General features: G+C 51.9%; 3 protein-coding genes across 3 annotated transcripts; 2 read left to right on the top strand and 1 right to left on the bottom strand.

Moving 5' to 3' along the window:
• Window positions 1–239: 239 nt before the first annotated feature.
• On the top strand, window positions 240–1,355 carry GCG54_00000698 (uncharacterized protein; the record flags this gene model as incomplete). Its single annotated transcript, XM_045400832.1, has 2 exons — window positions 240–305; window positions 405–1,355. The coding sequence occupies 2 exons, from the start codon at window positions 240–242 to the stop codon at window positions 1,353–1,355; spliced, it is 1,017 nt and encodes a 338-aa protein (XP_045263505.1).
• A 5,287-nt stretch (window positions 1,356–6,642) lies between these two features.
• On the top strand, window positions 6,643–8,169 carry GCG54_00000697 (putative methyltransferase tdiE; the record flags this gene model as incomplete). Its single annotated transcript, XM_045400831.1, has 9 exons — window positions 6,643–6,693; window positions 6,751–6,782; window positions 6,837–6,922; window positions 6,973–6,995; window positions 7,052–7,181; window positions 7,328–7,382; window positions 7,434–7,571; window positions 7,652–8,071; window positions 8,130–8,169. 9 exons carry the CDS (start codon window positions 6,643–6,645, stop codon window positions 8,167–8,169), a joined length of 975 nt encoding a protein of 324 aa, XP_045263504.1.
• A 71-nt stretch (window positions 8,170–8,240) lies between these two features.
• Window positions 8,241–10,693, bottom strand: GCG54_00000696 (Alpha-L-fucosidase 2; the record flags this gene model as incomplete). The annotated part of the gene is made up of 2 exons (XM_045400830.1): window positions 8,241–9,931; window positions 9,988–10,693. The coding sequence occupies 2 exons, from the start codon at window positions 10,691–10,693 to the stop codon at window positions 8,241–8,243; spliced, it is 2,397 nt and encodes a 798-aa protein (XP_045263503.1).
• Between the last annotated feature and the right edge of the window lie 2,291 nt (window positions 10,694–12,984).

Here is a 12,984-nt window from a genome sequence, read left to right as displayed (position 1 = left end):
CCAGGTTCACGCTTGCTTTTTCTCTTGTTTGTCACCACCAACCACCAGCAAAAATTCAGCAGGCCCTGTTTTTTTTCTTTTTTTTCTTCCTTGTAGCTGCTGTTGCTTCCTCGCCCATCGCCAGGTTCTTCCCTCACACCGCCCTGCGGATGTTCGTCACCATCTTCATCGTCTCCCGGGAATCTCGGACGGTCTAGGAAGCCACCCACCAACTGGATAGGTCGACACACGAGGTGCCAATGTCGTCGGAGCAGGATTACCAGGACCTCTTTGGTCCGCAGGCCAAAAAGGCGAAACGGGGACGGGTAAGTCATGTCACCACCATCTTTTCTGTTCCTTGTCGTTGGTTCCATCTCCAACTCGTCTTTGCCGTCCGATAACATCTAAACATCGCCACGATTCAGCCGTCTCTCGCGCCATCAGCTGACGTTTCCTTCGAGGAACAGCTCCAGACCGACAAATCGGCCAATGCCATCCGGATCCGCGACAACCAGCGACGGTCACGCGCCCGGCACAAAGAGTTTGTCGACGAGCTGCAGCGAAAGGTCCAGGAATACGAGAAGCGGGGGATCGAGGCTTCGGTGCAGATGCAGAAGGCCGCCCGCGACGTGTCCATCGAGAACGCGCGCTTAAAATCTTTGCTGGCCAGCAGAGGTGTCTCGGGCGAACAGGTGGAGGCGTACTTGAGGTCCTTTGACGACGACAACAAAGGCTCACCAGCGGCACCACCCGGAGTTCCTCTCCCGACGGGCATCCAGGGCGAGCAGGCGGACGCTTTCATGAGGAATTTCGACGACGATACCAAAGCATCGCCTGCTGCACCCCTGCCAGCGACGCTGCCACCCATCCTCAGCAACCCCGTCACGCTCGAACCGTCGACGCAACTCCCGCCTCTGCAGGAACATTTCAGCAAGGCGAGGTTCCCGCCCGAACCTGAGCCTGAGACGAACGGCACCAAGAGGAAATACGGCGAGGCTTTGATGCCACCGGTTCTTACCCTGACGCCCACCCCGGACGTGCAGCAAAGCTCCCCGCTCGACAAGCTGACCATGCTTGCTAACGCGAGCCTCAACAGGGTCACGCAGCTGGCCCCGAAGCAAAAATTTCAAGAACCTGCAAGGAGTCCCCATTACTACGACAGGAGAAGCCAGACGCCTCCCCGTCCATCAGAATCACATCACCCCCCGCAGGCATCTCCACATGAGATGTCATGCAATGCCGCAGCGCAAATCATCGCCGACATGCAGGGCTACAGCGACCAGCGCACCGCCCGTATAGCTCTGGGATGCCGCTCCCAGGAGGACGAGTGCTTCGTCAAGAACACGGCCGTCTTTCGCGCCCTCGACCATCGGTGACGCGATTTCCTACAATCGTGATCCGCTTTTTTCGATGCGGGATTGATCAAAAATGTCGAGCCGATTTGACCGGGATCACTTCAGCTCTCTCCACTCCGCGGATGCCGGCTCACTAATCCCGTCCGGAGCCGCCCGCGGCAATCATGACACCCCCGAGCAGCGCACGGCGCCGGGGGCAGGGATGCCGGTGACCGTGTCCACCGAATCGGCGATGAACAGCCCCGCCCACACCCTGGAAGGATCCGGCTTTTGTCTTCATCGACATTCGTTGGAAGGCATCATGGACTTTGTGAAGCTCCAATGTTGCTCGCCCACACAGCTCGAGAGAGGTCAGAAATGACCAAAGAGAATTGTGTCTCGCCACGTCGTCGCATTGGAGATGGATGGATCTCATGGGTACCGTCATGGATCGCTGCTGTGCAATGCTTCGTTTAACCTCGCTGGCGTGGCCATTCGCAACTGCTTAGCCGATCCATGGCCACGTCGTGCATCGAATGCAATGGGCTCATCATGCGTTGCGCAATTGTACTATCAAAAAGAAAATAATGATGTAATGTAAATAGCTTCGCTGAGTCGGCCGTCGTGTCGGGGCCAGCGTCGTCAATCAAAAAGCGTGTATACTTGTCAAGCCCTGCTTTCTCTTCTGCAGCATTCGATTTCCCCAATGCCATCGCATAGGAATCGCCCAATCAGGGCGAGGGTCCGAAAGTCGCGGCCCTACCAACACGGCGAGCTTTGCCGCCTAGGCATACCGTTGGGCTTCCACAGCCTGGCTATGCCTACAGGTAGTCAACCTTCCACTCTCAAATATCAGGTTACCGTGTGTCCTTGTCGGCCATCGTAGAATCAAACTCGACGCACCCAAGACATGGCCGAATTTACACAACTGCGGCAAAGTCCGCGCCCTCCTGCCCGCACCCATCAGCGGAGACAACATCACAGTCTGAACGAGCGTGACTGGGAGCAGACTCTGGATAACACTAGCAGTCGCTGGGCTCTTGAGACCACGGGTCGCCGCGACCGACGACACCAGAGTGATGCTCAACTGCTCATCAAGTCACTTCTCGACCTTCTGCAGATTGCGAATATCACTCCGGAGCTACCAACCTACATGCGCGATCCGTCTCGTGGGCTTCGTGAAATAAGACATGACAACCGGTCTGCGGACCGTTTGGGTCCGGGCTTGCTGCCTCCTCCTCCACGGGCCGAGACACCTTCTCGAGCAGAGACGATTGGAACGGATGATCCAGGGGTTGAGATGGGTGACTCAGGGAGTCAACAGCAAGCGACCGGGATAAGACGTAGGAACGGAGGAGCCTCAGATGTGGCTGACGATTCGGCGGAAACGACAGCCACGAACAAGAGAGGTTTTACCAAGCGCATCAGAAAGATTGCCGTTGAAAAGAAGCCAGATCCTGACGCGCTGATTTGGGACGAAATTAATGCGTCACTTGAGCCCATGCTTGACAGCCTCGACGAGGACTATCGTTACCTCTTTCTCAGCTCCGGGAGTTCGGACTTTTGCAGGATTTCTCTGGTATCTCTAGGTAACGATAAACGACCGGTTGAGCAGTGGAACTCGATACGGCAGGCTGCATACGCCCGTCGCGGCAGATGGAATTGGCCGCTTTTGCGTGGGAAACCGCGACTTGATTTAGTAGAGGTAGGTTTACTCGAAAAGATCCAGAATGACGCATTGAAGGTCAGCTCGAGCTTGAATATTGAACCTCCTGAGTAGATCCGAGCACTTGCGCCTCATCCCTCCCACGTCGGAGACCTTTGCGGACTTTACCAACTCGTGAGCCTCGAGGAGATGATCAGAGAGTTGGAAAAGAAAGTCGTCAACTACGGGTCTGTGGATTACACCCCAGGTCACGATATTGTAGAGAGATGTTTCTACAGTGCAAGACACAGGCTTCCCAGTCATAACGAGTACTGTCACGGCCACGCTGGGTGGAGGGACGACGAATATATTGACTCCGACAGAGCTTATTATTGTGGCATTAAGGAGCAACTAGAACGTTTGGAGGAGGTTTCTAAGCTTAAGGCCGCTCCACTGTGGTCTGCTACTTTAGACAACCCACTCCTGGCAGCTGGGAACTCCCTTTTCCCTTCGGGTGTGGTCAAATCTTCCAGGTTCGTCGCAAATCTATTCCTCTCCGTGCCCCTGGCGTCCTTTAGTCTAGGTGCTCATTATTTGGTTTAAGTGAAATCCGCGAAGAGATTTCAACAGCTCGGGACTCGGGCCACATTCGCGGTCTTGCTCAGATCAAGTTTACAGGCTTTCGTGTCGTGTGGCCTGAAGATGAGCCAGGTTTTGTCTTCGCCATAACATGCTGCGGAGGCGTTTTGCTTTCCTGCCTAGGAGTCCTCGGGTTCCGCGTCGCCTATGGAGATTGGGGGACAGCGTACACAGCTGGCGCGTATTACGTGGCGTTGGCAGGGATTGCTCTGGCCTGGTTTGGACGCCAAGGATTTATTGATATCTTCAAGAAAATGACGAATTGATTGTCGTTTATGGTGAACATGTTGTGAAGTCGGTTGATCATAGCTCATTCTTTGGGCTGAGAACACTGTGTCATAGATTCAAAAGGAAACTAGAAGGCCATGCTCGTGCCCTAATTCAAGACTGAGAAGGTCTCGAGTTTGACTTTCCAATGTGAAATCTCAGTCTAAATATCAATTGAGGGCCCAAAGTGTGTATGTAGAGTGCTCGTTGGTAGCTTAATCCCGTGATCTGGCAGGGCTGATTCCTCGTCATCATGCTGGATTGAAAGACGCGGTAGTGATTCTCCACGACGGCAATGAACATGCTACCTGATGGCCACGAATCACGGTGCTGTATGAGCTCCCCTCGTTTGAATGAATAGCCTGCTCAACATCCAGCGCGCTTCGGGTCGCAATGCATGCGACCAGACCAGCCTGCATGCAGGCGCACCACAAGGCATAATCCTTCCATGAACCAACTTGGCGGTTAAAGACAATTGACATATTTATTTCAGCAAATCGCAGGGACCGTACTGCTGCGCATTCGAGCCGCCTATCCACTCCAATTCACTTTGCTCTCTTCTCGCAGGCCCAAACTTTTCTCGGCCTACAACTTCGGCCTTTTGTGCGCACTTCCAGTCATGACTCATTCGGCCATGGAAATCGCGAATCTACCAGCTGTTCATCTACAAAATCGTCGTTATCAATGGGCTCCAAATGGTGGTCTGCTATTGAATCCCCAAGGGGAAGAGCTTGAGGAAGGACAGACCGGGCGCAGGGCCTTCGCGAGGCTGGTGCCCGCAGTGCTCGCCTGGGTGCCTGGTTTGCTTCTTCAGCCGAGCGCAAGACTTGAGCTCCCAGTATCTGAGACGTTAAGCTCAGAGACTTTTACCAGGAGGTTGATTGACCATCGCGACAACTTTGAGCGGGCTGAGGCGCGTGCTGTCCCAGATCCAACGGTGTCAGACCAATCTGCGGATAGTCCTTCATCAGCGGGCGACGACGAACTCCAATCGCCTTCGCTTCCTAGCGCAGCTGAGATTGAGTACGAAAACCGGGAACATGCGGGACTCCGGCAACGACGAGCACCACCTGATGGGTCAAACAAGCCCTCTGAGCCTCCCTTTTTGGACCCGATGGCTGCCCGGCGGGAGTTAATCAAGGAGGTTCTTGATCCGATCTTCTCGTCAGCACCCTGCGTCCTGCTTTGCACTGGAAAGGAAGAAGATTGTAAGATTGACCCGATCAGCGTTGGAGAGCCGGATGACGCAGTCAGTCACTGGAGAGCGATTCAACAAGCTGTGCGGCAACGACAACCTCGTTGGAAGCGTTACCTGAGACGTCCCAGGCTTCAATTTGCAATAGTAAGTGCTTTGTACCAGAAAAGTGATCTCAATGCTGATTAGATTCTTGGTCTAAAGATTCGAATAGTCGGTCGCCATCCATCACATAAAAGGTCGCTTGTCGGAAGTTTGACTCCAGTGAATGCGCACATTATGTATGCCGGTTTGAAGCAAGACCTTAGTAATTTCTACAGCGCTCATAAGTTGCCTGCCAAGAGTTGGGATCGTGAGTACGCGACTGGTAACGTCGCCGACAGAAAACGTAAGAAGCTTTCTCAGTTCGAGTTGGCGAACCTTTGGCCCAAGCTACTGGATAATCCGGAACTGGCTGTAGCGAACGACTGCCTCATAGAAGGTACCATCTATTCTACAAAGTATGATAACTCCAAACCCATCACATTGGATCTGAAATGTTCTCAAGCTATTGTTTAGGGACATAATGCCTCGAGCCAGGAACACAATAGAAACCAACTATGATTTGTTCCCCGAACTTCATAGCGTGGGCGAAACCAAGTTTGGCGGATATTGGATGAATGATACACTAGATTTCGGCGAACACATCAAGCTGGTGATATCCAGACGCACGAAGACATTCATGTTCTTCTGCACCGTGGTTTTGTGCTGGGGTCTAATTCATGGCGGGGACTGGGGGACAGCGTATACCGCTGGCGCCTTTTTTATCGCCGTAGCTGGATATGCATCGAAGGAGCTGCACTAAGCGCCATGATATTCCGTTGGCTGTAGTATGACACAAACCTAACGTCTCTGCTTGTCTAGTTGGTTTGCGGACCAAGAGTCCCATCGCGTGATGTTAGGATGCTCAAGAAATTATTCAATGCAACATGTAAACAGCTTAACAAGACATCATACGGCAGTTGGCTGAAGCCGATTAGCACAGCTATCTTCAAAGGCCCCCGGACTCTCCAACTGCACGACTGTAATCTCAACGGCCAAGACGGTCTCAATTCATCGGACACTCTCTCTGGCATTTCGTTTGCGCAATGTGTGTGCTCATGATCTTGGCGAAGAGGGGTAACTTGCCAACTACCCACCGGCACGAGCATGCGTCTTGTTTGCCCACTTCTACCAACGAATCCGGAAAATGGACCGAGCCGTTGAGCCCAGTTGGTCTCATGGGGCAATACCGGGCGGTTTGGACCGTTGGCGACGAATCCCCGTTGCAGAGTCCCTTTCAGCAACACCAACAGTTCCACTGACGGAGCGGGCCACCCATGTCCCCCGAAAGAAGGGACGGGGATTCGCTTGGGTCGCATCTAACACCCTTGCACTGTTCTCATCCGTCAAAATAACGAAAGCTCGCTCTTCCACTGTGTTGGTTCTCTTTGTTGTTTTTCACCCTCCCAACAAATCTTGACTCTCCACGAAAGGTGGCTACAACAGACAAATAGTCCGAGTAAGGGCACCAGAAGTCTACGACAAGCACGGCATCCATCAACATGGCCGCTACAATCGAACCTTTGCCCGTTGAGGCGGATGTCATTGCAACTGTCCGTTTAATCCTGGGTCAGACCGTAGGCACGACTTGACTAACATGCTGTTACAAGGCCGACGATGGAGCGTCCATTGACGAGAGAATGTGCGTGCCATCCTCAAACTTCGAACACGACACGTTTTGACACACAAATTGAAGTACTTCATACACCGCATCCATCGCAAGCAGTGTTGTAGATTATCCTGTTGAATATGGCCGACGATTCCATGCCTTCCGGCGAGGCAGTAAGTCAGCCTACTGGCTCGTGTGAGATTCTGACTGACTTGCTCATTAGCCTACATGATGCCCAATGATGATGTACGGTCACGTCTTCCACCTTCTTCAAAGGCTTGAACTAAGTTTGAGATGCACAGCTTGAAATAGGACGCCTTGACGTCGCCCACGCCATGGTGGTCCGAGCCATTGGGAACCGACTTTATCTGGCGCCTCTTGAGAAGGAGAAAGTACACAAAATTCTCGACGTCGGTACCGGAACCGGGATCTGTACGTGTATCTCCGATACTACCAGCCTCGCATCAAGAACTGCATCGCTGATCGCCTTTTGGACTGAACAGGGTCGATGGAGATGTCAGACGTATTTCCAGATGCAGAGGTCAGCCCCTTCGCTAACTTACAAACTGATTCCTCAGTCGCTAAAACGCAGCAGATTCTCGGAACTGACTTGAGCGCCATTCAACCCTCATGGTATTTTCAAAGCTAACCAAAGGCAAGACTTACAGGCTAATTGGTGGACAGGGTACCTCCGAACGTCAAATTTGAGATTGATGATGTAGAGAGCCCGTGGATTGAGGACAAGAAATATGACTACATCTTCGTTCGGCACATGCTTATTTCCATTGCGGATTGGCCGAGATTGGTGAAGAATGTCTTTGAGTGAGTACATACACTGTTTCACTTCCTTGCAAGTGGCTGATACTACCTACCCTCCTACGAAGCTAATTAAACTTTTCTAGTCATCTCAAACCCGGAGGCTGGGCAGAATTCCAGGACATGGATGTCCAGTACTACTCGGATGATGGCACTTATACTGAAGACCATCAGACGCGAAAGTGGAATAAGGATCTTGTCCGTGCCTGCGAGATGATCGGCAGAACCGGTCGACCTGGACCACAGCTCAAGGGCTGGATCACAGATGCCGGATTCCAGCAGGTCACCCACCAGAGGTTCAAGTGCCCAATGGGCCCCTGGCCAAAAGACCCTCATTATAAGGAAGTGGGCATGCTCAACTTGATCCAGCTGCTGGATGGACTGGAAGGTTTCTCCCTCAAACTCTGCTGTGATGTCCTGGGGCAGTCGAGAGAGGAAGTTCTCGCCAGGCTAAAGAAGGTTCGGGAGGAGCTGAAGGACCCGTCCATGCATGCAATCTTTGACCAGTAAGACCCCATAGCCTCTACACACACGGAACACAAACATGTACTAACCCAGCGATAGTCATGTGGTTTACGGCCAGAAGCCCGAGAATAGTAACTGAGAGATAGTTCTGGGGCATTTAATGAGCAGATTTTCACATCCTCATCTTGACCAGATTCTCTTACAAGACGTTTAATCGACAGATATGACAATCATCTCACCAGCTTCAGTTTGAATGCCATCATCTGGGATGTCCCCACTAGCTCCGTTGACCTTGAAAGAAGCCCCATTACCCACTCGCAGCTTCAAAGGATTGCCCAGCATTGAAGTGATCTCTGCTCTGGTGACAGTCCCGTCATCCCAGCTCATATCGACTTTGAACCCACCCCGTGTAATCCATCCCTTGAAGCTTCCGCTAGACAGACCCAGGTCTGAGGGAGGGATGGCCGGTCCGAGGTGGACAACGCCAGCATGGCTCTGTAGAAATATCTCCACGATGGCTGCCGTGAAGCCAGAATTGCCATCGATCTGGAAATAGCTGCCGTTTCGACTGAATAAGTTGTTGTGAACCCATCGTGATATGAGTTCCACGGCATATTTCAGCGCATTCGTTGCATCAAAAAGACGTGCGTGAAGCAAGCTTGCCCAAGTCACCGCCCAGCTGTTCCCTCCTCCGCCATTGTCCATCCGATGACGCAGCAGCTTGTACGCCATGTCTGAATACTCTGGTGTCGTGAGTGGTGTGACCCACGTTCCCGGATGGGCGCAGACAAGGGGTGAGAAGTGACGATGACCTGGTTGATTCTCCCGGTACTCCCGGGAGTACTCGAGCAGTTGGCCAAACGAGCCCGCGACAGGAGGTTGGATCTTGTCCCGAAATGATCTGGCGCGATCAACTCCTTCATCAGAGCCAAGAGCTTCAGATATCTCGAGAAAGCCGGACATGACTTCCCACATGATTGCTCGATCGTTCATGGCCCCTGCATCAATCCCCGTAGTCTCTCCAGCCACAGTCATATTCTCAGGTATGTAGTAAGAGTTCTCAGGGGAGCAGCTGGGATTCGTGATCCACCAGCCGTCTCGCTCCGTCGCCCAGCTATAGATGAAGTCCATTGCGCCCTTCAAGATCGGCAAGATGCGTTCACGCGCGTATGTCTTGTCTCCAGTAAATCTGAAGTGTTCAATAGCTTCAAATGCGAGCCAGGCACCACCAAGCGGGTAAGGTGCTGCGATTGTGATGGCATGGAACGGCGTGCAGTCGCCCGTGATATCAGTGTTGTGATGACAGCACCACCCGTCGGCTCCATACATACCTTTTGCAACTTCACTACCAGTTACAGCTAGCCGATCGAGGAAGTCAACAACCGGGTCCGCAATCTCTGGTAAGTTCAGGGGCTGCGCAGGCCAGTAGTTCATCTCGAGGTTGACGTTGATGGTGAACTTGCTGTCCCAGGGTGGCCCAAAGTCCCTGTTCCAGATGCCTTGAAGGTTGGCCGGGAGAGATCCAGGCTGCGATGATTGGATCAGGAGGTATTTTCCAACATTGAACTGAAGCGCCATGAGTTCGGGGTCAGTCGTAATGTTACTTCCCCGCTTCCAGTTCTCAAGTCGGGCAATTGTGTCTTTGGTGCCAATCTCATGTGATGTGCCGAAGTCGATGGAGGTACGGTCGTAGTATTCCTTGTAATCCTCTACGGCTTCTTGTTGGATTGCTTCGTAGCCAGCCTCCTGGGCTGTTTTCAGTCGGCCGATGACTATAGTCTCCAACTGCTCCATCGTTGCGTCGGGGTGTCTGAAGGCCGTCTCTGCTGTGTAAATAATGAAGACGTCCGTGGCATTCCTGATGCGCAAAGCAGTTCCATTGCTGATGACATCGCCAACTCCTGTCAAAAGAGATCAGTCACGCTCAAAACATGTTCTTAATATCATCAAAGCTTACCGTCAGGTACCAATACCTGAGCCTGAGACACAAAGCGGTAAGTGTCGTCTTCCTCCCCAGTCCCATGTAGTCTGAGAATACTTCCGGCAGCATCCGCCGTCAGCTCAGTAACGTTTCTATCTCTTGACAGAGAGACGTCGAGGCTAAGAGACCCGGAACTGTTGCAAGATAACCTAAAAGCCAAAATATTCTTTGGGGCATTTCCAAACGCCTCCCTGGTATACTCCACTCCGCCGAAGACGTAGCTCAGAGACGAAAGTCCGCTCGAAACGTCCAGTGAATGTCTGTAACCTGATGTCTCGTTCAGAGTATGATTGAAGTCAAGTCTCAGTTCTCCCGCGGGCTGGTAACGTCGCATGTCATCGTATTCAGGCGTAAAGTTGGCGACCCAGTTCTGGTCAGCTTCTGTCAGATGTCCATCAAGTATTTGCTCTCGAAGAGGCTCAAGTGCATCGAGGGCAGTTGATGGTATCTTGTTCATCGGTCCTCCGCTCCAGATGGACTCTTCATTGAGACGGATGAGCTCCTTGTCGGTGTAGCCATGAATCATGGCTCCCAGGCGGCCATTACCAATGGGAAGAGCCTCGTAGAAGTCTCGAAGGGCAGGTTGGCTGTACCATAGTATGTGCGATGCTTCCGATGAGGCCCCAGATAGCCCAGCCAAAGCTAGCAGGAAACAAGCAACTACTGGCGGAACTGAATTCATAATGCGACGCGGATGAGCGATAATATTGTGTCAACTAAAACTGGAGGCACCCGGCAAAGAGGCAGATGTGGCATATCGCACCAATAGCTTCTACTATATTATATATCTGCAGAGGACATTTTCCCACTGAATAACCTCATCGAAGCATCCTCGGAGTATCATTACAGCAGCCCATACGTAATTATTTCGCCGCAGTAAGCCCCGCTGACCTGCCCGCTTCTTGGCAAGGAAGCGGCGCTCATCTCTTTCCTCTTTGAGTCCGGAGGCCAGCCTCCTCAAAACCATTAAAATATTACCTCTTAGGGTATGCGATTGATTCGCAACACCAATGTGGCAGGTGGACCTGTCCGACCTGGATCGACCGCACATGTGTCAAACGTTGCGCCACACAATACTTCACGCACGCAAAAACACACAGAAGGTGTGCCGGTCCAGCACTTGATGAAACTTTTCAACATGGAGCTCTTCGTATGGATAGCCTTTCCAAACCATTCATTCAGCCCCCCTAGGTACGTGCTGCGATGCTACTGGACAGACCGATGTGCTTTTACTGGCTGTCTTCCCTACTGTGAAGCCCCTATGCTGGGTGGGCTAGAAACTTCCTGCAATAGCTTCCCGAGATCATGAAGATGAACCTAAACCTCGTGAAAGTGCATCTAAGCTCTCTCTAAGGCTTGCTAGCTGCAAGAGCCTCTGTAGGCTATGAATAAAATGTAATTTTCCTCTGTGGCCGATAGCAGCTGAACATGCGATTCGTTGTTTTGGGAAGGCTCCAATACTAGGTCCTGTGCTCAATCACGGTCGTCCATAAGGGTTCAAGTAGTCAAGATGCCAACCACATAGGTTACGCCGTTTAAAATCTCAACTTTAAAAATCCCTAAAGTTTCCTTTTCAATTTTCTTACTTGTAAAGCACCACCGCTTCCTATCTCCTCACCTCGACTCAGTTTTCCAGTTTTCTTACTTACACAGTACCAACAATTTGGACTCTGACCTCTCATATTGAGCGATATCGTTCCCGAAATCAGTACTTCATCACGGCTTGTCCCAGAAAGACTTGGCTCAAAGGAACAGCATGAACCGACCCAGCGAAGAAGCAACAAAGAATGATGTTGACCAACCAATAGAGTTTCTAGAGCTTTCCCTGGAGTTGGTCACGATGATTGCAGATGAATTACCGTTGCACGACAGATTTCTGTTGTCACAAACCTGCTCCGCGCTACGGGCTTGGGGCGCCAGAGGCTGTAAGCAGGCAATAAAACGGCTTCACCGAGGGCCACGCCTCACCTTCTGGACCCAGGTTGCGCGCAGTCTCTCCGGCTACTGGGTCTGCAAAGTGTGTTGTAAGCTGCACAAGACAGATCCACGGGACGTGCCTCGGCATGGGTTAATACCTCCCTGTCAAAAAGGCCAAGTCCGAGAGTTTGATAGGATGTACAAGCTCCGACAGACTCATGTGCAGCTTGCCCTCAAGCTCTCTCGGCGAGGGGATGGGAACCAGGAGTACCTCAGGAAGATTATGGCTCCCTTCACGTTGGGCCAGGCTGCGCTACCCAACCGGTCTTTGTTTTACTACCAAGCCACGCCAAAAGTCGTCTCTGGACGGTTCCTGTTGAAGACGGAATGGTATTTCTGGCGTCACAAGTACCGCGCCCGAGTAGCTTGCAACGTCGCGGACGAATTTAGCCCGAGAGGCATCTGTCCCCATTTGTTCGTCAAAGAAGCGCGCGCATGGGGCGATTTATTTTGGGAGGATATTAATAAGGCTGACGAGTCGACAGAAGAGGTCCAAGGCTACTGTAGGAAGTGTCCAACGTACTACACGATTCAAACCGAAGGCGACGCGGCCCGTGTGCGTGCTTACTACGACTTCGGTGCCCAGGAGCACCCAGTGAATCGGTTCTGGGCTGCTCACACTACACAAAGCGTGAGGTTGAGGAGGTATATTGATCCCTGGAAGATCAAATATGCATTTGACCATCCGACTGAAGAGAGCGTCATTGAGGATCCTGAGCTTTCTGATTCTGATTCTGATTCTGACTAGCACTGATCTGAAGAGTCGCGGTGTATGGACGTGGGCTCAGGTCTTGCGTATCAAAGCTCAACTACCAGCCGATGTCTTGCGCAAACGTATGTTTGAATTTGTTTCTCACGTAGCATCGATGTACTTTTGTATATAAGGTATCTTTCTTAAGACGAAGATGTGTCTGCATGAATTACTTATCCTGTTGATGTATACTAACCTCAAACTCACGTTTCTACAGACTAGAAAAGAACATCAGCCTAGCAAAG

Source organism: Colletotrichum gloeosporioides (assembly GCF_011800055.1).
Source record: "Colletotrichum gloeosporioides strain Lc1 chromosome Unknown consensus_50, whole genome shotgun sequence".
NCBI lineage: Eukaryota > Fungi > Ascomycota > Sordariomycetes > Glomerellales > Glomerellaceae > Colletotrichum > Colletotrichum gloeosporioides.
The sequence above is the reverse complement of the archived record's forward strand: the minus strand, read 5'-3'. Positions and strand labels throughout refer to the sequence as shown.